We start from the raw sequence: 26,054 nt of genomic DNA, 5'->3' as shown, positions 1-26,054 counted from the left end.
TGGTGGTTACATGAGTATATTCACTTTATGACAACTCATCATGCTGTACAGTTAGGATTTGTGCACATTCCTGTATGTGTTATATTTCCATTAAAAAATCACTTTAAAAAATCTAGTTCTACTCATTATTATCTTTTCATGAAACAATAAAAAAAAAAAAAATCTGTTTGGACCTGAGTTCTTTTATGAGTAAGGTGAGAAATCAGAACTAAATAAGATCTTTTGTAGCTGTCACTTCAATTTCTTCCGGTAAGAAACGCTCATGACTAGGAATTTCAGGTGGAACTGACCCCCAAGCCCACGTGACCCAGGCCCAGCCAATCAGATTATTCCATTTCCTGGCCACATCATCGACTGATTAAGAATGAGCATGGAACCCAAACAGAACCAACGATTTTAGCACAGCTTTTTGGTAGAATGATGTGACAAGAACAGCAAACTTTGCCATTGAGATTGATAACTAACTCATGAATACAATCCTTGGCATCGTTATCGCACTGTAGGTCTCTGCCTGAGAATAAAGAAGAAACAGAGAAAAGTAGAAATGATGATGATAGATAAAAAAAGAGAAAACAGATTATAGATGGAGCTACAGACAGACAATACATAAATGATACATGGATAGAAAGAGAGAAAGAGGGGGGATAAAGAGATCCTTCACAGAGATTGACTTGTGATGACATATTTTTGAGAACTTGAATATAGTCATATCCAATCTTGAACTTTCCAATTTTGCAAGCCAATGATTCCTTGTTTTGCTTGAGGCAGTGACTTGGGTTTCTGTCACTTGCAGCCAAGAGTCCTGGCTGTTAAAATTTCCAAGACCACTTCCAGCTTTAAGTCCATGACTTAGGCAACCCATTCCAAACTTTTCCCACTAAGCATCCTTCATGGACCAAGGAGAAGGAAGAATACACTCAGGAGTCAAGCCTTTCCACTATCTAGCTTGATGTTCCTTTGAAATCTCATATATAACTTTCTTTAGTACACACAAGAGCATTTATTCTCTATATGTCTGTCTACTTTCCAGGCAGATTTTCAGGAATACATTATGTGGGGGTGGGGAAAAAGCATACATTAAAGACTAAGCAGCTTGTTTAAAATAACTAGATCCTCCTAATTTTCCTCTTCAATGAAAGATGCTTCATTTTCTCTTTTCCAGGTTTCAAACACTCATTCCATTAAATCACTATTCTGGTCTGCTTTTACTGCATAGAGGCCCTTGTAATCATTAGTTACTTTGCGTTTGTACAGCAGAAGACCCTCCTTTTGGTCAGGAGGGCTTGTTGTATGCTTCCAACCTGGAAGAAACTGTCTTTCCCCAAACTTTCAGAGTCTCCTTCGCATCTGGGATCATGGCCAGCTAGTGACTACTGGGCTACTGCAAACTCTAGGTTATGTTCAAATCTCATCTATTACTTTTTCAAAAACAGAATGTCATGTGAATTTGCTAACCTATCCCAACATATTTTGTCTTAACATGAAAACATTTCCTCCAAATTGTCATGTAAAACCAACATTCCAAGAAGATGTGCCGTATTATTCTGAGTTACCCACATCACTCACCCAGTGCTATGGACTTCTGGGGGCAGCATATCCCTGGTTTAAAAGAATAGACTTAGGGAAGAGGTTACAGACTCAAATTCCTACAGGGATCAGACAGCTAAGACAGAAAAGTACAGAATAGAGTGAGCACAAGCCAGTCCAAGGTGGGCAGCTGCTACTCAGCTCCACTGAGTGTGGCTAGCTGGGACTGTCTTTTTAATCCCCATGCAGGCCAACCACGTCTGCAAGATGAACAAGGTCTAGGCAGGACCACGTCCCCACCTCTGATTTTGAACACACATTCCTCTAGTTTTCCATCTAAGCCACGGGCAATGCTTAGACTGTTGCTAACATCTGTTCTCCAAATACCCAGTATTTTTCTTCTTATAAAAGATATTTCTTTCAAATAGAGATAAGGCATTGAAGCTTCGGCATATATTTATTTAGTGAAACTACATTATACGTTCCGAAAATCAGAAAGCTTTACCTATGCAATCTCTAGAAGGAGACTTACCCTTTTCCAATAAGTACACTCACATTTTATGTGACATTTTTAATAGCCTAGAAGTTTCAACCTCAACCGGCAATGTTTGAATTGGTTTCAATTTAGCAAGTATTGGGAAGAGAATAATTTGGCAGCTCCTTCTTGACACATGTCAGAGGCAGAGCCCTCCCATGAGAATCTGGTGTTCATAAAAGTAATTTTCCCATTCATGCTGCTGACAGCATCCCTCACAGCACAGTCACATGGCTGTCACTCTTGAGGCTGACACCAGCCTCTGAAATTACAGGGGAATTTTTTTTGATAACTCAATATAATCAAGAATTTGATCTGAACTATTAAGAGTGGGAAAAATTAATTTAAAAACTGACACCGGTGACCTTTACAATGATGTATTGTGGCTCTTGTACAACATCTATTCAAAGGCGACCATTTGCCTGATTTACCTGTAATAAAATGTCCTCTACGAGGAACAACATCTCATTGTTTGGGGAGTCCACTGTTAAGTCAAGAAGAAAGTTTAATTGGTATAAACTGATAAGATAAAGAGTTATCTACTCCGTCACTCCGAACTCCTCCAATATTTTAGTTACAAATCATTTTAGAATAATAACGGGTGATAACGATTATGATCTGGGTAACTAGATTGAGTACTTACTAATCACGGAGGATTGGGCTAAGTGCCTCATGCACAGTTTTCTCTAAATCCTCTCAGCACATCAGGGCAGGGGCTGATAACATCCCTGGGACCTGAGAGGAGACTGAGGTCAGAGGAGCGAGCGGAAGCTGCCAAAAATTTCAGAGCAGGGACCCCAGTCGCTGTCTGATGCCAGGGGCTGTGTTCTTAGCCGCTTCACTGCCCGTAAAGTCGGAGGGCCCTTCTGAAATCAGCTACCCGACCTTCCATTCTGCACAGTAATACTAACTTCCTGATCTTTCGCCCCAAATTTGGCCATTTTCCAGTCTTCCGCAGCTCAGTGACTATCGCCACCTTCCATTTCAGCTGCTCAAGCCAGAAATCCAGATGTTACTGATTCACATCCTCCCTCCCTCCCTGGCCAAATTCAACCCAACTCCAAGACCTGCTGATTCTACCTCTGACAGTAGAATTGTACTGGTCCAGCTGTATCCTGCTGATACAATTGTATCAAGTCACCTCTCTACATCTCCATCACCACCAGCCTTGTCCAAGCTACCAGCTTGCCAAATACTGAACAGCCTCCACCTTCATTCTGGTCTGTGTCCAATTTGTGCTCAGTATGGCTGAGTGATATTTTAGAAACGCAAACGCCACCCTTCTTGCTCGAAATTATTTGAATAAAGAATAAAGACTAGAATCCACAAGATGGCAAACAGGCCCTGAACCCTGCCTGCCCAGGACCCCACCTCTCCCCACTTGTCTCATCCACTTCCTCTCTTCCTGTCTGTGCTTCAGTCACACTGGACGTTAGGTTTTTGAAAGCTCTGTGCTCCCTCTGATCACAACTGCTGTGCATGCTGTTCCCTCCGCCCAGAATTCTCTTCCTTTCCTCTTCATCTGGTTACTTCTATTCATCCTTCAAATTTCAGCTCATTACCATTTCCTCAGGGAAGCTGAGACAGTGAAGGTCAACCCCTCTCACAGAGCAACGCACTTCTCTTGAAACACTCACAACACTTGCAATGTTGTATTTACGTGTGACCGCATGATTAATGGGCTATTTATTTGGACTAACTACAAATAAAATCTTTGTGAATGACTGAAATTTCTGACTTGACCAGGCAGAGGCAGCTTGGTCGAATGGTAATTGTGCATGCTCCGAGGTCAGGAAGCTGAGTTCAAATCCTGACTCTACTTAACCAGCTGTGCAACCCTGAACAAAACACCTGAAGACCCTGATTCTCGGTTTTCCTGTATATAAAATGAGGATGGTGCCAACACACTCTGTTCCCGGGCTGTTGTTAAGGTTACACGCGGAAGAGAGGTGAAGACATCTAGCTCACAGCTCCTGCCGCATGCTAAGGATTCAACGAGCATTTGCTAGAGACTCATAAATACAACAATATGCATTGATTTCCAAGCAATGCTGCTGTGTAAAAAAGCAAATTGCAGATGATCAAAAGGTACAAATTTCTGGGGATAAGATAAAAAAGTACTACAGGTGTAAGGTACAGCATGATGAGTACAGCGAACACTGCTGGATGCTGGGTCTGAAAGTAGCTAAGAGAGCAGATTCCAAGAGTTCTCATCACAGGGAGAAAAACAGTTTTTTCTTGTGGTAATCATTTCACAATATATGTAAGTCAAATCAGTATGCTGTACACCTTGAACTTACACAGTGCTGCGTGGCAATTATATCTTAATAAAACTGGGAAAAAAGAAAGCAAATTGCTCCAAAATACATACACTATAATACCATTTAAACATCCATGAAAGAATACCGCAAAGTACATATCTATAAAGGAGAAGGAATAGAAAGTCCTTTGTAGGATTGGGAAAGTCCAAATATAATATTGGGATGGGGTTTGAGAAGCAGCCTGAAGTGAAGACTGAAGCAAAGGGACATTGGTCTGACTGCTCTGAAAAGGACAACATATCCATATACGGGTGAAGAAATGCTGACTAGCTGAAGAAGACCTGGAAATCACTCCAGCCAATTCACTGAGCTACGAGCTTCCTGTCTTTCTGGTTAACACTATAGTTCTCTGTGCCCAGAAGTGTGCCCAGATTAGCAGGAACACTCAATAAATATAAATTAGATAAACGAAAAGATGTACCTTAAAGAACAAATAAAATGACACAATGACGTAAAAAGTGCTTTAAAAATGTTTAACAGATTTGGTCACCCAAGTACTTCAAAATCTCTGAGATATATATAAGTTCTGGAAACAGACAATGGTGACAGTTGCCCAACACTATGAATGTACTTAATGCCCCTGAATTGGACCTTTAAAAATGGTTAAAATGGTAAATTTTCTTATACATATTTTACCACAACAAAAACAATGCTCATAAATATCTTTCTTCTGAGTGTAAAAAAATAAGTAAACTCAGCATCTGAATTACCACGAATTCTTTATTATATTTTTCACTGTCACCTTGCCCTATCCTTCAATATAACCAATTTCTCCCCACGAGTAGCTGGAGCGTCAAAATGACTCAAGTGTCTAGAAAGCAGGAAATTGTCATTACGCCACAGGCAGAAAAAACAAGAATTGGCTTGATTTTCTGGTAGACAGCAGATATGTGATTTTCAGGGACAACAGCCATGAATGGAGCTGATGTTAAAACAGAGGGCAGGGAAGCCAAATCCCCATGGTTCTAACTGCAAAAACTGGAAATATGGGCAATCAGGCGTAGCTTTAAAAATGCAACCATTCTGGAAAGTAGAAGAAGGTTCGGAAGAGGAGTCACAAGCTATAAATGAAAGCAGCATTGAGTTAAAGAGAGAATTAGATTGATGAAAAGAAACACAGTGGAAAACTGAAAAGAATCCTTTCACTGACAATGACGTCTTCAAACATATTTGCAATCTACAAAATATGAAGGAAAAAAAGAAGAACGAGATTCCTCTGATATGAGAAATTGCAGCAAGGCAGATTGGCTAAATAGCTCCCAATCCTTCTCTTTTTTTCAAAGAAAGCAGCAAAATGAGGGGTAGATTAGGTTTTCTTTGTGTGAAGTGGGGAAAGAAAATGCTGATTACAACAAAAGCATTTGACAGGACACCCAATACCATTGAAACAGACAAGCTATTACCCCAAGAGAACTAAAATTTATGAAAAGTATTTTTAAACTAGTAAGCCAATAAGACTGGAAGTTTGATTTCGTACGCTCACCTCTGCAAAAATATATGAATCAATTTTATTTTAACTTATCTGGATCTTCTAATTTAATAAAATCTCATTAATTTTAAATGAGGTCAGAACATTAACAAAACAAGCTGATGTCTGATTTGCCTGCATTGGATTATCCAATATTTCTTTTTTTGTTTTTGAGGAAGATTAGCCCCGAGCTAACTGCTGCCAATTCTCCTCTTTTTGCTGAGGAAGACTGGCCCTGAGCTCACATCCATGCCCATCTTCCTCTACTTTATATGTGGGACGCCTACCACAGCATGGCTTGCCAAGCGGTGCCATGTCCGCTCCCGCGATCTGAACCGGCGAACCCTGGGCCACCAAGAAGCAGAACGTGCGAACTTAACCACTGAGCGACCGGGCCAGCCCCTATCCAATATTTTTCTTAAAGAACAGTGTGCTATCCAGGCAGCTGCATGTGCACCCCTCTTTAACTAATCCAACAGTGTTTAATCAAGTTTGCTCTGAAGTAATCCTGAGACCCCAGAGATGTCAGTAAACAGATTCAGAGGGTATGCAGTGTAACTTGGTAAAGTGTAATATATTCTTCTTATAAATTGAATTCCAAACTATATTGTTAAGATCCAACAGTGGAGAAAATGTAAGCGTGAGCTAGAGAGAATTGGTATGAAACACACAGAAAAGGTGGGAGGCAGAGAGACAGCTCGTGGGAAGTGCACATGCGCTGAGTTCTGTGATGCTGAGCAAATGGACACCAGCAAAAGACAGAGGTCTTTCTATTTGGTGGCTGAGTTTGTTTTTGTTTTTCTGTACGGTTAGACTTTTCTGGAGGGAGAAGCAGGAAAGGAGAAAACACTAGATAAGCATGACTAGAACATTTTCATTCCCATAACTCCCCCAAAAATCAAAAGACAAGAAGGAGAATTGTACATAATTTTTACACATCTTTTCTCAGACAGTGAAGGAAAACAATTATGCTCAATTTTAAGTTGAAAGTACAACGTGGGTGGTCAAAATCTCGGCTATGGGGTCAGATGACCTGGATTAAGGGCATGACTTCATCACTTGCTAGCTGTGTGATGTTGGATATGCTACGTGTACACTCAACGTCTCAGATTCTGCCCCCGTCAATGCCGATAATGACAGCACTCATCACACAAGGGCAGGTGAAGATTAAATGAGTTTGTGGGAAGCTCATGTTTCCGTGAACCAGACGTGAGCCATGTGTAAGAGAGAAGGTTCTATCCAAGAGGACAACTTGGAAGGACAAATGGAATCTCAACAGAAAGAGATGAAGTGAAATCGCGTTTTCCTAAGGGCTGAGAAGAAGTTGTAAGTGACAGTGCAGAAACAGCGATGCAATTTCTGTCATCAAGAGAATCGCTGGTGAGAGAGCTCCAGCAATTAGGGATGTCGATGTGTATGGGAATCTCCAAAGAAACCCCAAAAGCAACCACGAGCAAAAGAGCCTGCTTGAAACATCTGCCAATTCCAGGAAGTGTGCTGATACCAGCTCACGACAGTCCAGTCAAGGAAACACTTTCATGTCCCCTCTCCTCTCCCTTGTCCCCTCTCCAACGCTGGAGAAGGCAGAAACTGTGGTCAGCAGATGAGGGAGGAGATAGAAGCTGGTCACCTCCCTGTCATGACAGCAAGCTGCCCTGCATGTGGCAAGCCCAGAAACCACGTTTAAAGTTTTAGCAATTGCACTGGACTGAATATGTTAATTATTGATGTGCAACTGAGTTTTGCAACTTACAGGGGCTGTAGGACCTTCTGTTACTGAATAGGTACCAAAAAGTCAGTAGGGCCTTCCAGAATTTTCATCCAGAGGCAGCAACAGAATCAGCCCCACTGAGTAAATCTGAAGAAACAATAGAAGACAAAAATAAAGTTCCTTTAGGATTATATCACACAAATCAAGCTCACTTGACGTAGTGGTTAAATGTTTCTAAGGTGCCTAGTTACCGTTAAAAACGATTGTCATTGGGCATTCACTGCATCACAGAGACTGTGCTCAACACTTACCAGGCAACATCTCATTTAACCTTCACAACCACCCTGTGCAGTGAGCACTGTCATCCTCCCCATTTTACAGATGACAGAAAACTGATAACTTGCCCAAGCTCACGCAGATTAGTGGCAGAGCTGAGATTACAAACCACTATGCCAATTCTTTGCTTCTCCTCCTTCTTTTAGGATGACTTACATAATAAAATAAAAATAATAATCATTTGTTTAGGGCTTACCCTCTGATTTACATGGATAAGCTCAAATTACTCTCCACAAGAGCCCCTCTGATTGCCCACACTTTACTGATGCAGAAACCGAGGGAGAGAGAGTAGGTGGCCCACGATTATCTGGCCTGTGAAGGCTAAACTGAGATCTGAACCCGGGCAGTTTGGCTCCAAAGACCGTGCTCTGAACCAGTGTGACCCACTGCTTTATAAACCGTACCTTACTTTATAAACTGTAAAGTGCCACACGAATGTCAAACGGGACCACGATTACTAGTATTACAGCTTGGCCACATGGAAGGGGAAGGGCTTGGACTGACCTACAGTAACAGGCAGGGCATGTCCGGCAAAGGCCCGGAGGCAGCAGTGGGCACAGCGAGGCCAGGAGCTGCTCTCACAGAGGAACTCATTCACAGTGGCAGCAGCCAGGAAAGTGACTCGAGCAGAGAATAAACCATAAATCCATGGAACAACTGCTCGACTGCATGCACCCACTTGCCTCCTAGGACCCTCTCATCACTCACGCTAAGAAGAAACGGAGCAATAACCAACCAGGGGAGCTCGGAAGGACATCAGTGGAAAGGGACTCCTCCTTTGGTGATGCCAGAGCCATAAATCTGCCACTTGCCAGGACGCCATGCCAGCTCTGGCACACGGGTGCCGTCCATCTTCCTCTGCCCCACCAGGAATGCCCCTTCTTGTAAACAGCAGTGGGCTGTGGTGTCGTTACGATTGTTTTTACCCTCCTGGTACTCTGCCTGACTTCATGGAGTGAATTGAAAATGAGTTGGCTCAGCGGAAAAGGAGTTTGTACTTTTCTCTGAAGACCAATCCGGATTTGAATGTGCCTGCTCTGAGCAGCTCGAGAAAAGTGGATTTTGTTTGGAATATCTGAAAAGCGGTCTGCAGCACAGGAAACATTTTTTTCTCATGTGAGGGACACTTTTAAGGTCAGATGATCTGGATTCCTCAGGGTCCAGCACAGTCCATGTCTGTCAATAGTGAGCAGCCGGTAAACATTAGTTTACTGTTGGCTGGCTGGATGATGAAATGAATAAATGAAGGAAGGAATGAAATGATCGGGGACAAAGAACGAATAAAGACTTCAAGATCATACACACTTAGGCTTGAATCCTGCTCAATTACCAACTTCCTGTGTGACTTCAACCACGCCTCTTAACCATTCTGAGCCTGTTAATTCATTTGCAAGAGGAGATAATAACAGCCACAGTGATGGACTTCTGTTCTCTGTTTTGTTGTGTTTCACTCCAGCCTCCACTTATTCTACTTCCTGTAACAGCCTGATTCTGGTTTCCAGACTACCTCTCTCCCATCCTCAGTACCATGGTCATTAGGGCGGATCTCACTCCCCCACAGCCCAGGGAGCAACCCCTAACTTTAGCCCAGTGTGTTGCATTCTTATGGAGAAAGTAATGCATCAGGGGCAGGACCATGGCTCAAGTTAGGCCAATCACAGCTGTATATTTCTCAGGTTTCTCCAGAGAAACAGAACCAAAAGGTGGGGGAGAGAGAGAAAATGGATACAGATATAGACATAGACACAGACAGTATAGATATATCTAGATATAGACGTAGGCATATGTCTGTATGATAAAGATTTACAGATAGATAGATCTATAGAGACAGACGGATTCAACTGATTGGATGAGGACCACCACACTGTGGAGGATAATCTGCTTTCCTCAAAATCTACTAATTTAAATATTAATCACATTTAAAACAAATACCTTCACAGCAACATCGAGACTGGTGTTTGACCAAACAACCGGGCACCAGAGCCTAGCCAAGCTGACACATAAAGTTAAGCAGGCCAGCAGCCAGTAAGATTCACGTCAGCTCCTGTTGGAGCCGTAAGAGAAGCAGGCTTGCTCCATCCTGCAGGACTTGAGCCTGGAAGGATGCGCAGGGAGCAGACTGAGGGTGGGAGGGGAAGGGCTCAAAGGGAGGGCATGAGGCCAGGCCCCAGGGAGTTTCCGCCTCAGCGAGCCAGGCAGCCCACGCGGAGCTGACAGCCTCCAGAGTGGCTGTCCCCAACCAAAGGGCCTCTGTCCCCAGAGACCGTCTGTGAAGCCAAAGAGTTGTGCGATGGTGTATGAGAGATACCACACGCACCGGGGAAGCCCTGCTTAAAATTAGCTAGATTTTAAAAAATACATGTCAACATTTATATATATATATTATACTTATATACCAATCGAAATACATATTTTATACATATGTGTACATATATGTGTGCATCTTAGATTCTTTAAAAAATCAAATAGCATAGAAGAATCTATTGAAAAATCAGTCTGCCTCCCACCTGTGACCTGCCGTCCACCTGGCCCCACCGAAGAATCAGACACTGTGCCAACGTCTTCCCCGCCCGCCAGGACCGCCCACAGCTCAGCCGGTGTGCGTCTGCACAGGCCTCTTTCTATGCAAACGAAAACACACGATACACAGAACGCTTTGTTTTAATTATTTCCCCTTAAAATGCACCTAGGAATCACGCCGTCCTGGCATGTCATAGGGCCACTCAGTTTCTTTTCAGGGCTGCACCTTTCTTAACTCCCCCCATCAAGGGACATTCAGGTTTTGTCCATGTATCTCCTGGGTGACTTTATATATATATAACATAATATCTATTTATATTTTACATATCTATATATATTTAATATACTTTATATTATGTATTATAAAATATTATAATGGTATATTATGTTATTTATGTGAAATTTTTAGAGAAGAGAATGCAGAAAGTGAAAAGAAGGCAAATTATTTTCTAAGGAATTGAGTTACTCAAGAAACTCTTGCATCCCTTGGTGGACAGTTGGAGTAAGACCCAGAGCTAACAGCTGCAGCCTTCCCCACTAGGTTTTATAATACGAAGGCGATCAGGCAGGATGAATTGGTTCCCGATGGTTCGGTGGAACAGTCTATCTTTGGGGAGAGCGCTGGCCTTCAAAGCCCACAGACCTGGGTTGGACTGTTGTCTGCCACTTACTGGCCGGGTGATCTAAAGCCTTGGAGCCTCAGTTATCCCATCTGTAAAATGGAGATGATGCTTCATGAGATCGAGTGAAGATGAAATCCGGAAACATGCACACAGTTCTTAGCTCAGTGTTAGCGAATCTAAATCCGTTTCTTCTTACAATCTTTTCATCCCCCTAAGGGCTCTTCTTTTCAGAATGCACAACTGTTCAGCCACATGAGCCGGCAAGGCAGAGGCAAGACTTGGACTAGCTCTCTTCTAGAACGCCAAGAAACGGTGAGCATGGGTGTTGGGGTGTCCACCAGGTAGCTTTGCAATGTGCGTCCCGCCCTCCAAACTTGCCTACTATGTCCCAGGCTCTGTGCCAGTCCCTGGGAATTCACAAATGAGTAAGTTCCCAAGGATTCCCAAGTGAAGTGAAACCAGCGCAGGAAGAAAAGCTCAGTGAGGATGACAGCACATGATGATCACTACCGCAGGAGTTTACGTCAAACGTGCTGAGGGCAGGAGAAGAAAGTCCGGGAGAGTTACAGCAGGAGGATGCCCCGGCCCTCGATTTTACAGGAGAAAGACTGCTCCTGATGGCACAGAGAAGGGTGTCCTCGCGGACTGGGAACACCACTGTCCGATGCGCCGCAGCTCTCACGTGGATGACTGCGGGGCTCTCTGACTGCTCTCTGTTTCCTCCCTTGGCCCACACAGTCGATTCTCAACACAAGAGCCACAGTAATGCTGTGAAGACATGAAGTCAGTGGCATTTCTCCACTCAAAGCTCTCCAATGTCTTCCCACCTCACCCAGGATAAAAGTCAGAGTTTCTACAGCGATCTTCCATGTTCCTCAAACCCGGTAGGTACTCCTCCACCTCAGGGCCTTTGCACCTGCTGTTAGCCCTTCCAGGAATGCTCTTCCCCCAAGTATCCACAAGACTTATTCTTTCACCTCCATTCTTCTCCACAGTGCTCTCATCTTCCGTCACAATATTTAATTTAGTCATATATTCAAGGTAGAAGCTCTACATTCTTGTGCTTTCTGCTGCATCCCCAATGCCTAGAGCTGCGCCTGACACATGGAAGGTAAACAATAACCATTTGCTGAAAAAAATGAGTGATTACTGAATCCTGGCAAAGCTATGGAGGTGTGAAGGAGACCAGCAGGTTTTAGAGAAACAAACAAAACAGACAAAGTGGGGACTGGAAATGTTAATTCTGAGGTTGGGTCAGTTGCAAGATGACTGACTTCACTCGCCAACGCCGACAGGCTAATGTGCTTGAGTCCAGAGAGACTCCCCACCCACACATCAGGGGGCAGCGGAGACATGGAAGGCCTTTCAGAGAAGCAGCACTAGAGAAAGGGGTGCAAGACGGCACCGATCAGGGGGAAGTGGATTAAAACGGGGAGGGAGCATTGGCTAAGCAACACCCACGGAATAACGCACCTTGTAGTGACAGCATGCATATTTGGGGATTTTCGTTAAATTTTGTTGCTAAAAATAAATGCATTGAATCAGGAGAACTCACCAAGCAGGCACGGCCCTGCAGAAACCAGACTCCTGCAAGCCAGGACTTCGAACTCATGGTTCACTCCTATCAGAAATGAAGGAGGTCAGAGATAAACGGTCTCTGCCATGAAGGAGTATGCTCTGGTGGAGAGATAACAAAAGTCAATGGATTCATTATCATACCAGAGAAGAGAGTGCTAGAGGAGGACAGGAGTGAGGGCAAGTAATTTGGCTTAGGTGCCTTGCAGAAGCCTTCTCCAAAGGAAGCGTTATCAGAGCTGGGTTTTGAAGGATAAGTAGGAGTTTGCCATTGGAGAAGAGGAGACAGGGCATACCATACAAAAGAAAGAGCACATGCAAAGGCAAAAGCTATGAGTAAGTACAAACTATCTGGAGACCAGTCAAGAAATTCAGTGGAAAGTGATTACAGGGTACAAGTGGGGGGAGAGGGCGTGGCTTTTTGCACCCAGCTGGACTTGGGGCACCTGAAACCGTAAGGCCTGTGTGTCATGGTAAGGACTCTGGAGTTGATTCTGTACCTAATGCACAGCCAGAGGAGGTCTGTAAGCAGCAGGCAAGATGAACGGACCAACGCAGGGAAGGCTTTTCCCACTAAACATATAACAAGCCCTGGTGTTTTCTAATGACAGAATCCGCGACCCTTCAGCCATGGAACATTCTGCAGACATGTGCCACCTTCCTTTATGGGAGGGCAAGAGGCAGGCAACAGTTGCTCACCCTGCAGACACAGGCCAGCAACACTTATTGTCCAGATTCATTCTCTAGAACCCTCAGTACTGATGTCCCTCCCGCTGCAGGCCCTTAGGAAACCAACCTCCGGCACATCACACAGACAGTGTGGCGGGGGACCTCCCAGAAAAACAGAATGAGGTGCGCTTCTGCTCCTGGAACTCTTGATGGATCAACCTGCCAGTTCGCAAACTACACATAAACGTGGTGGGTTCCACAGCAGCTCAGTCACCAAGGCCCCTGCAGAAATAGCATCCTGTTTAGTCAGTGCTACAAGAGAAATCCCTGCGATGCACAATCGTGCAGAAGAAAAATAATAACATCACCAGATTTTAAGCTACGAGCTGGGGCAAGATGCGTCAAAGGTCCCCATATCCCTGGAAATTCAGTGCTGTCCGAGAAAGGGACAGTGGGTGAAGAGTATGCTGCGCTATGCCCACCAAGATTCATGCAAAACGATGCAACAGACCAAGTAGGCGCCTTGTATGGAAGAGGTGGTCCTACGTAATAATGACAAACACTTGTGCAGTGCCTGCTATATGTCAGACACCGTTTTGGGCATGTTATACATAGGACATCATTTGATCATCACAGTGAGGTAGGAACTATTATTATCCGCACTTGATTTTCCCAGCTGCGAAATGGAAACATTGCTAGTGCCTCTCTCAGAAGGTCTTGAACTCACTGAGCGCCCAGCACATGGTGGGCAGCCAGCAGACGTTTGCTAAATCCCAGGTTGAGAAGCCACCCGAAGGGCTCTCGCCGTGGCTGCTTACTCTTATTCAAGTGCTCACACTTCCTAAACATTAACCACTTCCCACAAAATGCCTGGTTTGACCCATTCGCCCTGCCCTCCAGTCACCGTGGACTGAACCTCCGCCTGACCCACCTGCGTGGACGGTTCTCAGGGTCAATGCTGCAGATCCTGGAGTGTTTCTTGAGCGGTGGCTCCGCTCCCTGCTGCTCCCGCAGGAAAACCCCGCAGGACCGACATCTGGAACGACAGTGCGCCCCATGATGCAGCCAATCACCGCAGGCCTCTGGGCGATGTCGTTCTGTCACCAAGATGCGCTGAGACTCGCCGAGGGCCTAGCGGGGCTGGTTTAAAAGGACGGGCCACTCAACTTCAAAGTCAACACAAAACCATTTTTTCTGGACAGCCAGCGTTTCAAGACATTTTCAGTTTGTCAGCTTGAAAATATCTCCAAATTTAAAAATAGTTTCCTGTTTTCAAAGTCAGCAATATTTATCAAGCCTCTAATAAGTACCTGCCACCATGCCAGGTACTGGAGCTAAAAGGATCAATAAGATGTGACCTCTGTCCTCAAGGAGCTTTTAATCTATTAGAGAGAGAGGCACGACGAAGGTCCATTCCGTGTTATAAGTGGTCTGAGGGCTTATGAACAGAATGCCTTGGGACTGGACAGGAAGGAGCGTTTTGGTCTGCCTGGGGAGGGGTCCAGTCATGGTAGGCCCCACGTGCAGGCAATAGGACAGAAACATCGCCAAGGCTCAATGGTAAAAACACGAAGACACTGGCTGTAAGGAGCACAGAAGTCAGCCTGGACCAAGGAGAGGCATTTCTGAACGCTTGCGGAGATCCCGTCTGGGAACAGAATGCGAAGTGTGGGCAGACGCGGAGCCAGACAGTTCTCTGCGACATTTAGGTGCCCTACACCATACGCAAGGAGCTGTGGGACATAGATACTTATGATGTGTGGCACGTACAGATAGATACAGGGGTCTCATCCAACTTCTTTTTCCCAATAGAGCATCCCAAGATTTACTCCTCCTGGTCCCAGAATGTTCGTAAGAGTCCCTTTGATAACCTTGTAGGCATCCAATCAACCTCCTTGCAGAGCTGAACAGGCCATCTCTGCCTTTGGTCTGCAACCTCCGTTCCCCGTCCCCTGACGTCACAGCCACCTCTGATTCCCAAGCTTGCATTAGACTTGTAACATTCAGGTGTGAAAATGAAATGTCAAATTCTTCTCACTCCGTCTCAAAGAGAATGGTGAGACAGTTAGAAAGGACAAATTCCTCAGACTTAAATGTCTCTCACTTTTCAAAGACTCTTTCTAGAATTTCAAATACACTGGGCCTCCCTGGGCTCTAGTGGCTTTTACAGTTTACATTTCCATGTTGCAGCTGAAAGGTTGGGATTTGCGGTAAAAGCCTGCAAGAAGACAAAGTAACTAATATTTGCTCAATCCCTATTATGTGCCTGAAACAGGCTAAATATTTGCAGCCCATTAAAATGCTGCAAGGTAAGGATGGTGATCTAAGTATCACAGATGGGAAAAGTGAGGATCAGAGGGGTTCAGTAACTTACCCAGGATCACACAGCTTAAATGCAGAATTCAAACCAGAATAGTTGACTCCAAAGCATAGGTCCTTTCCACGACAACCTACGAGACCCCTTTAATGATACCTAAATGGGCCAACAGTGAGGCACTCGGAGTGATGCTATGCATGACACTGAACACACAATCCTTTCTTCAAGGCCCAGTTTAAGACTATGGCTTGGGCAACTAAGCTAATCTTGACTGTGATAAGAGCAGCCCAATTATCATCTTCCAGTATTTGTCACGACAAGAATCTCCTAGAACACAGGTCAGCAAGCGACAGCCGGTGTGCCACATCTGCCAGCTGCCATGTTTGCAAACAAAGTTTGATTTCACACCACAATGGCAGAAGTGAGTAGTTGACAGAGCCCACACAGCTTGAAAAACCTAAAATACTTGCTCTCTGTCCCTTTACAGGAAGAGGTCAGCCAACCTCTGGGCGAGAAAAATGATTCCATCGTCTACTAAACGCTGTTTGAAGCCAGAAGGTAACAAAGAGGTGGGGAGGGGGGTCAGAATGATACAAAACCATCAATAAAACCATACTGAGAACGGTGATGGGTAATCTTGTCCACTGGACAGGGCTGGGGAAGGGATGCCCAGATACCTGTAGAACACTATTTTGGGTGTGTCCGCGAGGTGTTTCTGGAAGGGACTAAAGCAGCCGACGGAGTAAAGAAGATCCGCTGTCAGCACAGCGGCTGGGCAACTCCACTCGGTCAAGGGCCCAAACAGGAAAAAGGGGAGGGAGGGTGAATTCCCTCTGTCTCTCAGAGCTGGCACGTCCATCGTCCCCTGCCCTCGGACATCCGAACTCCTGGTTCTTGGGCCTTCAGACTCAGACTGAATTCCACTACCTGGTTTCTGGGTCTCCAGCTCGCAGGTGGCAGAGCACGGGACTTCTCAGCCTCCATGGCCACGTGAGCCAATTCCCATGACAAATGTCCCCTTAAATATGTCTCTATATATCCTCTTGGCTCTGTTTCTCCGGAGAGCCCTGACTAATACAAGCACTGTCATATGCACTCAGTATGTCTGTTCCTGTGCTCCAGGCTAGGCACCAGCGAGACAGGGACTCATCATTGGTGCCTGGGCACCTATGACTACCCGCCACTGGAGTAGGTTCTGGGAGAGTGACAAACCACACAGTCGGGTGAGATGCATCCTTCATAATCTCCACTTCAAAGGATTTACAACTCCATGGGGTATACAAATTATGACAACACAGTGTAAGGAGGGCAGTAAGAGAGTCTAAAGACAGCAGGGTTCCAGGGGAGGAGGCAGAGAGAAGCCACTAGCTCTTTCCATGGAAGATGCCGAAAGTTTCCCAGGGTGACACCTGAACGGGGTGCTAAAGCATGGTTTGCTGAGGGGAGAAGAGGAGAAAAGGTGTGCCAAGCAGAGAGCTGAGGTTGTGCAAAGGTCCTGAGGTAGGAAATCATTTAGCATGTTAAACCAACAGCACTGAGCCATCCTGTGGCTGGAGCAAACCAGACACTGAAGAGAGAACAGCAGAGGATGAAATTGCAACATGGTAAATTAAAGGGTGGGTTCACTTCTAACTGCATCAATCCTGGTTCAAATCCTGGAGGTAGGATCGTGGTCAGTGACTTCCATACCCACGTTTCAGAGTCAGTATGAGAGCCCCAAGTGAAAATGCATTTAAAGCACTTAGCACAGTCCCTGCCATGTCATAAACACTGACTATTCACTTTTATGATGAGTAATGTCCTGCACACTAACCGCTCTTCACGAATTGCAACATTCGGCCTCCACAGACTCTGTAAATGGCAGAGAGAAAAGTATCAGGAAACACGCAGCCGGATGAAATGTATCAACATAGGCTGCAGCGCAGAGTGTGTTCCACTTAAAAGAATGGGCTGAGCTCAAACCCAGGTACCACCCCTCCCCCGCTGTGTGGCCTGAGAGAGGTTACCTAACCTCTCTGTGCCTTTGTCTCCTGATCTGTAAACTGGAGATGACAACAAGAGCAGCCTCCTAAGCTGGTTGTGAGGACAAGATGATCATGTGACACACTCAGCCCAAAGCCTGGTGTCTAAGGAGTGGTCAATAAATGCTGGCTATTCACTTCTCCTCAAGGCCATCATGACTGGAGTGAAAGGAGAATATGTTTTCTTTCTCACACTCTAGGAAGGCCCGATGGAGGAGGAAAGGCTTTTATTCATCTCTTGGCAAAGGCACTTTAGATTCTAGACATCTCTAGTAAAAGCAGAGAAAACTATTCACCCGGAGGGAGGCATCTACGAATCTGGAAACTTCTAAGTTCCAATCCAATTTTAAACACTCTGTCCATCATCTTTCCTGGAAACCACTGGGTTAGCAATGCAACAGTACTTCCTAGTCTGCATTTTGTTCTAGAAATGCAGCAAAAAAACCTTGGCATGACCACCAAAACCACGGCAATCAACTAGAAGGGAGAGGAAGCGGCAGGACAAGAGTCCACGGGGGAAGGACCGAGGAGAGGAGAAAGCACTCGCCTGTGCCCGCGTTCGCTGACCTCTCCCCACTCCCCGCTGTTGTCAACAACCTGTGAATATCAGGTCTGTCCCCAGGCTGGGGGGAGGCCCCTTTCATCAGCTAGGAGAGGCATCAATTAGAATACTGTTTGCTTGTTGGAAGACTATAATCCGGGCTGCTTTTCAAGCACCAACAGCTAAATAGGTGCTTATTTAAAAATCAATCTAAAAGTCAAGGTTTCCTTTTCAAATCCTTTCCATGAAGGAGCAATGGTGGCAGAATAGAGGGATAAAGCTTTGAGTGGTCTCAGCTGCTGAACACGCGTATCTCAAGGAGACTGCCACGGATTTCAGAGCATCGCAGATAGAAACGGGTTGTGAGAGGCGAACAACACATAAAACAGCAAGATCGCCAGCCACTCAGAGGGGCCCACCACGAGAGTGAGGATGCCTGGTCCTCCCGGCACCAATGAGCAAGAGGTTGCTCCCCAAGCCTGAGAGCCAGAGCTGAAGACAGCAGAGATAACTGCTTGGTAAACGGGAAGATGGAGGGAAACGGGAGAAAGATCAAACCTCCATGCCCTGCACGCACAAGTGCACACACAGGATGGATGCAGGTGTGCGCACAGGCACACACACACACAGATCTTCCCCCAGGCACAGATAAAAAGTAAAAGGGTCTATGAAGATCCAGCAGGACTGATTTTGCTCCTGGGAGCGATCTTCTGCTTGGGGAGAACTAGCACGCTGATTTTCACCGTCAACCCACACTGATGTCAGGTGAGTTGGAATGCCCCTTTCACGTTCTGATCAAACACAGATTTGAACCTGTGAGCACAAACTCCAATGCCTACAGGCATCAGGGAGATCACATTAGTAAGTGCAGTGGGCCAGAAGTCAACAATAGATGGGGACTGCGGCAAACTAGGCAGCCCCTGTCTAAAGGAAGTGCCACACTCAGCACCAGGAGTCTGTGACTGGGTAACACTGGACTCAGTGTTGTTCCATCTTTTGATTTTTGTTTTCTAAAGAAGCCAGAAACCTAGATCTTTGGGTGAAATATCCCACTTTTAAAATATTAGCCATTAACTCAAAATGGGTCTCAAAACTCTCCGGGCCAAACAAATCAAATCTGATCTCTGATGTAAAGACATCCCTTCTCTCCACTGAGAAGTGTCCCATGACAGCAGGTTGTAACCCAGCCTATGACCCAAAATACTCTGGCCCGCGGGCATGCTTGGTTTGGCCCACACTATGGGTTTTATTTTGTTTTGTTGAAACTGAACTAAAATTTAAATTGAAGATATTGTGCATGAAATCTTGACTTGTGTTTCTCCCAAAGGACGAGCACTGGCAACACGGTGCACCCTCAACACCCGTGGGGACTGGATGGCGTTGAGTCACGGCCGCCCCCAGAGGACACACGCTCACTCTCAAGGTCACCAGTATTCCCACCAGGCCCCCTTCACGCACTGTCACACCTGCCCGGCCCCACTGGGCATCTGCCTTGCAGCCCCTGACAAATCCTCAAAGAGAGGAGAGGAACGGTCAAGAATGCTAGCCTAGGGGGCTGGCCCGGTGGCCAAGTGGTTAAGTGTGCGTGCTCCACTTCTGCAGCCCAGGGTTCACAGGTTCAGATCCCAGGCGCAGACATAGCACCGCTCATCTAGCCACACTGTGGTGGCGTCCCACCTAAAGTAGAGGAAGATTGGCAACAGATGTTAGCTCAGGGCCAATCTTCCTCACCAAAAAACAAACAAAAACAAGAATGCTGGCCTAGTGTAAAATTCCAGAGGGAGGGAAGACGTTTTAGAATAAGGCCGTGAAGACGACTATGGCATTGCTTTATCCATAAGGATAAATATTTGCCTGGCAATGCGAGAAGCTAAAGTCCCCTGCACCGCTCACAGAAAGTGTGCTATGGGAATTTAAAACCAGAAGGGAAAATAAAGGTAACCGAGTGAGCTATTTTTTACCCCTTGCAACTCATGGAACTTCTTAAGGTTGATTTACAAACTCTTATTTTGAAAACCTTCTCTTTTTTCCTGTCAGTTCATATTTCTTCCTTTTCCAAGGAAGTTACATTATGGGGAAGTCAAAAGAATGCAGGATGCCGAGTCAGGCAGCTCTGCCCCAGGCAGGCTGTGTCCACCTGGTGAAATCGAGGCACCCCCCGCTCCCCGAGTCTGACTTTTTTTGTATTTAAAATGGGATGATGAGACCCTCTTCCATCACAGAGGTACTGCGAGGATAAGATGAAGCAGTGCACACGGAAGCACATTAGACTGTCACCGTCTGCCATGAGTTAGTTTTCATGTATCATCTTTTGCACCCCACGCCTCAAATGCAGGCTCTATGAAGTCATGGGTTTGTTTTCTTCATCACTGTACCCCCCGTGCCTGGCAGATACTAGGCATTCAAGAAATAATTCTTAATTAAAAAATGAGGTGTGTGTACATAGATGACTGATAGATGGAACAAAAAGTAGATGAGAGAGAGAGAGAAGTGACAGATGAGTGAGTGAGTGAGCAGGAAAGACAGACAGACAAAATTATCACCACTAACACTCTCTATATCTCTCCTCTCCGGACACTGACCTAGAAAGTTTGGCCACCGTCTGCCAAACTCTTCTGGCTGCAATAACTAAAATCTTTATGTAACTTATATCCCACTCTCTTGCCCCTGGGTGGACACACTCCTTCCGCAAGTGACCCTATGCTGAAAGGTCCCTGGTATTTCACTGAAGGAGACGAAGGCATTACGTGCCTTCCGGGTACCAGATGCTAGGGGAGGTACCTTCCTCACCTCATCCTCACAACCCTGGGAGGGGGCATTGTTGTTGGTCCAGCTCACAGCACGAGAGGTGAGGCTCCGATTGGTTAATCAAGCTTCCGAAGACCAAGCAGCTCTTAAGTGGTGGTGTCTGGTTTTCAACCTCGCCCTCTGACCCAAATCCAGAGAGATTCCCACATCCCTGACAGAATAGACTAGACGAGCCCGGGAAGGTCTTTGCATCATTCTGGGATTTTGGACTTGCTACTCAACACACCTGCTCTTCCTGGGCCCACTCTCTAACACAGCGGCCGATTAACACACCAGCCGTTAACCAGTCTGGTAACTTAGCTTTGAGCCAAGCCCTTGCCCCGACAATAGATACTGGGAGTGTGCAAGTCGGCCACGGTCCAGCCATTTCAAACTCCCCCTCCCAGCACTGCCCACTTGGCAAAGTAACATGGCTTTGTCTGAGTTGGCCACTGACTGGACTGGAACACAGCATCTGACTCAAAGAAGATACCTCCATAGGTTGGCCAACGATTACCATGAGGCTTCGTACAGAGGGCTCTGCCCACTAGGGGGCGATGGTACTTGGTTAAGCCAACAGGATGCTCTCTCTGCACTAGTCCAAGTAAATTCACTGAGAGACGCAGAGAAGACAACGGCCCACGCAGGGCTAAAAGGGACAAGAAGATGGCCACAACCTTGAGCTGAGGATGCGTTCCAGTCCCGAGTCCTACTCACAGAGGGTGGAATTAACACCCAGGGAATCTCTCTGGTCAAAGCACTGACAACCCCTCTTGCTTCGATCTGATTTAGAATCTGGCTCATGTGCTCTCACCCCAGCTCTAAGCCCGGTCTGAGCTGGCCTCTATTTTAGGGACATTCAGGGAATCAGCATTTTCAGCCCCAGTCCAGGTCGAACAATGGCAAGCAGCAATCAGCTGCTCAGAACTGGGTCTTGACAAGCCGGACCCCTTAGGACAGCTTCTCAGCAGCGTCTATGGTTTTTCATAACGTCTTGGCCCACCGAACAGGAACATCTTTCCGAATGAATTCAGTGGAACGGAATCTCATGCCAGGATTTGTTTCCTTTTCACACGCACACACAAACAGGGTCTGCTTCCACGGAGCAAAACAAAACTTTTAATAAGCTTACGGCCTCCGAAGCCCAGGGGCTATGGCCTTGCTCTCTGCTATTTCACAAGACATTTCACGCAGACTCCACTCTGCCATGCTCCAACAGCCCAGAGTGTTCACAAGTATGGCTGTGCTGCCCATCTCGGCTATTTATTTCTTCCCCTCTCTTCCATCCTTCCCCTTAAGCTATTTCTCTTCTTTTACGGCTAAGCTTTTTTCCAGGTAAAGGAGACAGCTGGCAGGATCAGAAGGTGGCCTCTCACAAGGTTACTCTGACCTCAAATAATACCGCGGCGAGTTCATGCACACGCAGCACTGAGCAGAACTATCTTCTGATCTCTCGTTCTTCAGCAGAGAAGCGATTTCACCAAGATCTACGCTCATGGCCACGGAAACTGCCCATATGGCAGGGTGCAAAAGAGGAACCCTCTGAATCTAGCATTCACCACGCATGGCTACATTATGCTCCCTCCATTTGCCTGTCCACCAAGCTAATGCCAATTTGAATCCCCAGCTCCAGTATCAATGTGCCGTCCCTATTCTAGGGGCATTCAATGCTAGATGTCCCACAGAATTAAGCCAATGCTATGCACCAAGTTGGCAAAGGCAACTGTGATATTTTCAAACACTGGCTGGCACAGGCATGAGTAATGACAGGACTGCCTACTGGGGAAAACACACACATGCACGTGTGCACACATGCACACACACACAAACACACAAAGGGTGTGGTTCAAATCTCAGCTTGGGTACGAAGCCCTGAATGGTCCTCAGCCTCTCTGCGCCTCCGCCTCCTCGTCCGTGGAGGCACTCCCGTTCTGCAGCAGGCACTGATAAGCCCTTTCGCACCCTCGCTGCCTTGCAGCTCTGCAAATCACCTCCAGCCCAGGTCGACTGCTGAGCTCCAGGCCGCCGAGTCCAGCTGCCAGTGGGCACCTCCCTTTCATGTCCCAACATGTCCTCAACAGAATTCACCATCTTCCCCCACAGACCTGCTCATCCTTCTGTGTCTCCTGCATCACTAACTGGGACCTCCTTCTACCCAGTCGCCTGAGCCAGAAGTCAGCCTGGAAGCTGCGCTCTCCTTCACCGAGTGCTTAGAATCATCCTCATTTCTTGACCCCTCCCCTTCTTTCCATCCCGGCTTCTGCGTCTCTAATTCAATCCAGGCCATCACCTGTGCTAGTTTTCAAACTGTTCTTCCTGAATCTTTTCTTGCCCCCAACTAATCCATTCTCCAGCCCCACACAGCTAGAGTAATTTTTATAAACATTCCAATCTGAGCAAGTCGCACCCCTGCTTAGAATCTTCAGCGGCTCAGTACTGCCGTCAACCTAAGAGACCATCTGTTTACGTACTGCGGCTTAGGAAACCCTTCATCGTCTGATCTTCCTCATCCCCCTGCAGCCTCACTTCTTACTCCTCCTCCTTGCTTTTAAGATCCAGGCACAATGAATGTCTTTCTGTCTCCTGAATGCACCCTTCAGAGCCCACATTCCTTCTCTCTGCCTGCATACTCCATGTCTCTCCCCCAGCCACATGCCCTCATCTGGCTAACTTCTCTGCGTCCTTCTGGTAATTGCCTCGGACAGTGCTGTCCTGTCCATGCCCGTACCCCAGGACCCACCACAGTGCCCGGCGCTCAAGAAATATTTGGTAAATGCATGAATAACTCAGCACTCAAAGGTCTGACCAGAGGTGGCAGGAAAATGTCTGCTCTGGACCCCGAGGGCCTTGGTTGGGTTTAAACTTCCCAAGATTATCCTCACAATCCGCTTGAAGCATGCTGGGAGGAGACTGGAGAGCTGGCCATCAGGTGGCATTTCCTATTGCCTGGGCTGTCTTCCATCCTGGAGAAGCAGCTGAGCAGAAAGCAAAACAGCCGTAGAAATCACAAGTTGTTGCAACTTCCCCAAAGGCCAGTTTTTCCTCTAAACCTGCTGTTTCCTCTCCTAACTTCCAGGTCTCAGATGACCTTGCCGGAGGTCAAGGTCGGAGCAGCCTTCTTATCAGGCAGCTGCTACCCCGAGCGTGCTGCTGCTCTCAGATGCATGTGATGCAGAGGCCAGAGGGGCAGCGTGCAGGAAGTGGGCACAGCAGGTGGAGGAGATAAGCCCTTCCACTCCCACGCTCCCTCCTGGGCACCCAGCTGCCTGTCCCTGTCCCAATATGCATTTCACGACCCAACAGACTAGCCCTTCCCTGTGTCCAGACGACCTGCCCCTTTGGTTCACCATTTTTCACAGTCAGCTTCCTCCCTGGCTTTTGCTTGAGTTAAGTCTCTCAGCAGATGCCTGTGGATGCCTCGCCCTCAGCGTCCTCCTCACACAAGCTGGCCTTGCAAGTGACAGCATCTCCAAAAGTCAACAAGATGTGCTCCCTGGCCCACTCCCCTCACCTGCACCCCTCTCCAATGAGATCTTCCAAAAGAGAACAGACACTACCAGTGTGGACTCTGGAGTCAGAGGGACCTGGCTTCAAACCCGGCCTCTTCCAATTGCTGAAGCGGTCACTCAAAATCTCTGAATCCCACTTTCCTCTGTTGTGAAGTGGGAAAGATAGTATCTACCGCAGAGGATGGCTCTGAGGATTAAATTAATAACAGAAAGAGTGTGTGGCTGGCACATGGCAACCACGCACTAAACAGTATACTTGGGGACTGACTACTGCCCCAGTGGAGCCCCGCAGTGACGTGAGGTCAGAGGCACAGAGGAGGCGCTTCAGAAACATTTGCTGAACGAGTGAGCCCTGCCTTCTCTTTAGAATGAGAAATGGGAGGGCAGCTCACAAGAGCTGGCTCCCTCCCGCCCCTAGCTGGGTCTCCGCGTCCAGCAGACGTGGACAAACTGCTCTAGCTGACAAGTGCACCTCTCAGAGGGGCTCCCCACCCCCGCACCCTGCTCCTGGAGATCCCAAACCCCTCCTGGCTGATCTAGCAATCAGTATGATTGCAGCTGCACTGTCAAGGACGAGGCTATCCAATGTGGTGGCCACGTGTGACTTTTTAAATTTAAAAGTAAACTTTCTAAAATTAAATAAAAGTAAAAGCTCTCAGCCACATGCACTAGACACACTGCAAGCGCTCAACAGTCACCTGTGACTAGCGGCCATCATCTTGGAGGGCACAGAGAACATCTCCATCATCACAGACAGTTGTATTGAGTGGCGGGTGCGGGGCATCTGAGTTGATGGTAGCTACAGAATGACGCACAATGATTACCTGCTTGTAATTAAGAGCAAGATGTGGCTGCAGGAAATCCACCCAAGCGGGTTCTGACCAGACTCTGGTTTCCCCAGGATCTGTGCCTCGCCCCAGGCTGGCCCCGGCTCTGACCTGGCTCTTTCCGACTCTGGTGTCTGACGGGGAGATCAGTGCACATGCATTCACTCCACTGGCAAGGCGCGGTCACCCTCCCCGGCCTGGCTCAGCCTCTGCGTTTTGTGCACTCCTGCTCGGAGCCCCGCCTCAGGGCGGCGCTGCAATTCTTCCCCCTCGTCTCCGACTCAGCACCCCCGGGCTGCCCCCACCCGCCTCCTCAGACTCTACCAAGCCCTCTTTTTGGGAAGGTCAGTGCCGGGGGCTGAATGTGTCCCCTAAATTCATATGCTGGAGCCCTAGCGCCCTGTAATCAGAATGTGACTGTCTTAGGACACAGAGCTTCTAAAGAAGTAATTCAGCTTATGGGGTCCTTAGGGTGGGTTCTAATCCAATACGACTGGTGTCCTTATAGGAGGAGATTAGGACACAGAGAGACACACCCCAGAGACGCACAAGCACAGAGGAAAGGCCACGGTGAGGACACAGCAAGAAGATGGCCGGTCGCAAGCCAATGGAGAAAGCAGCCCTGCCGGCACCTTGATGTCAGGCTTCCAGCCTCCAGAGCCGTGAGACAAGGAGTTCCCGCTGTTTCCGCCCCTAGTCTGTGGTACTTTGTTACGGCAGCTGGAGCAAACTCATACAGTCTGCCATCTACTGCGTCGCCTCAGGCA

At 46.9% G+C, this 26,054-nt stretch overlaps 1 protein-coding gene and 1 long non-coding RNA gene across 25 annotated transcripts in view; both read right to left on the bottom strand.

The window, feature by feature from the left end:
- The window catches only part of LOC123276648 (uncharacterized), a 197,983-nt gene that overhangs the window by 65,691 nt on the left and 106,238 nt on the right, over nucleotides 1–26,054 (bottom strand). The window lies entirely within an intron of this gene.
- Nucleotides 7,605–26,054, bottom strand: part of LOC123280243 (heparan sulfate glucosamine 3-O-sulfotransferase 4-like) — a 63,325-nt gene continuing 44,875 nt past the window's right edge. The window contains 4 exon segments of the mRNA XM_070485367.1: nucleotides 7,605–7,709; nucleotides 12,597–12,662; nucleotides 13,413–13,567; nucleotides 14,217–14,321. Coding sequence (XP_070341468.1) covers nucleotides 13,552–13,567; nucleotides 14,217–14,321 — 121 coding nt within the window. The 3' untranslated portion in view covers nucleotides 7,605–7,709; nucleotides 12,597–12,662; nucleotides 13,413–13,551.

Source organism: Equus asinus, chromosome 14, assembly GCF_041296235.1.
Source record: "Equus asinus isolate D_3611 breed Donkey chromosome 14, EquAss-T2T_v2, whole genome shotgun sequence".
Taxonomy (NCBI): Eukaryota; Metazoa; Chordata; class Mammalia; order Perissodactyla; family Equidae; genus Equus; species Equus asinus.
This window is presented reverse-complemented; position numbering and strand designations above follow the sequence as displayed.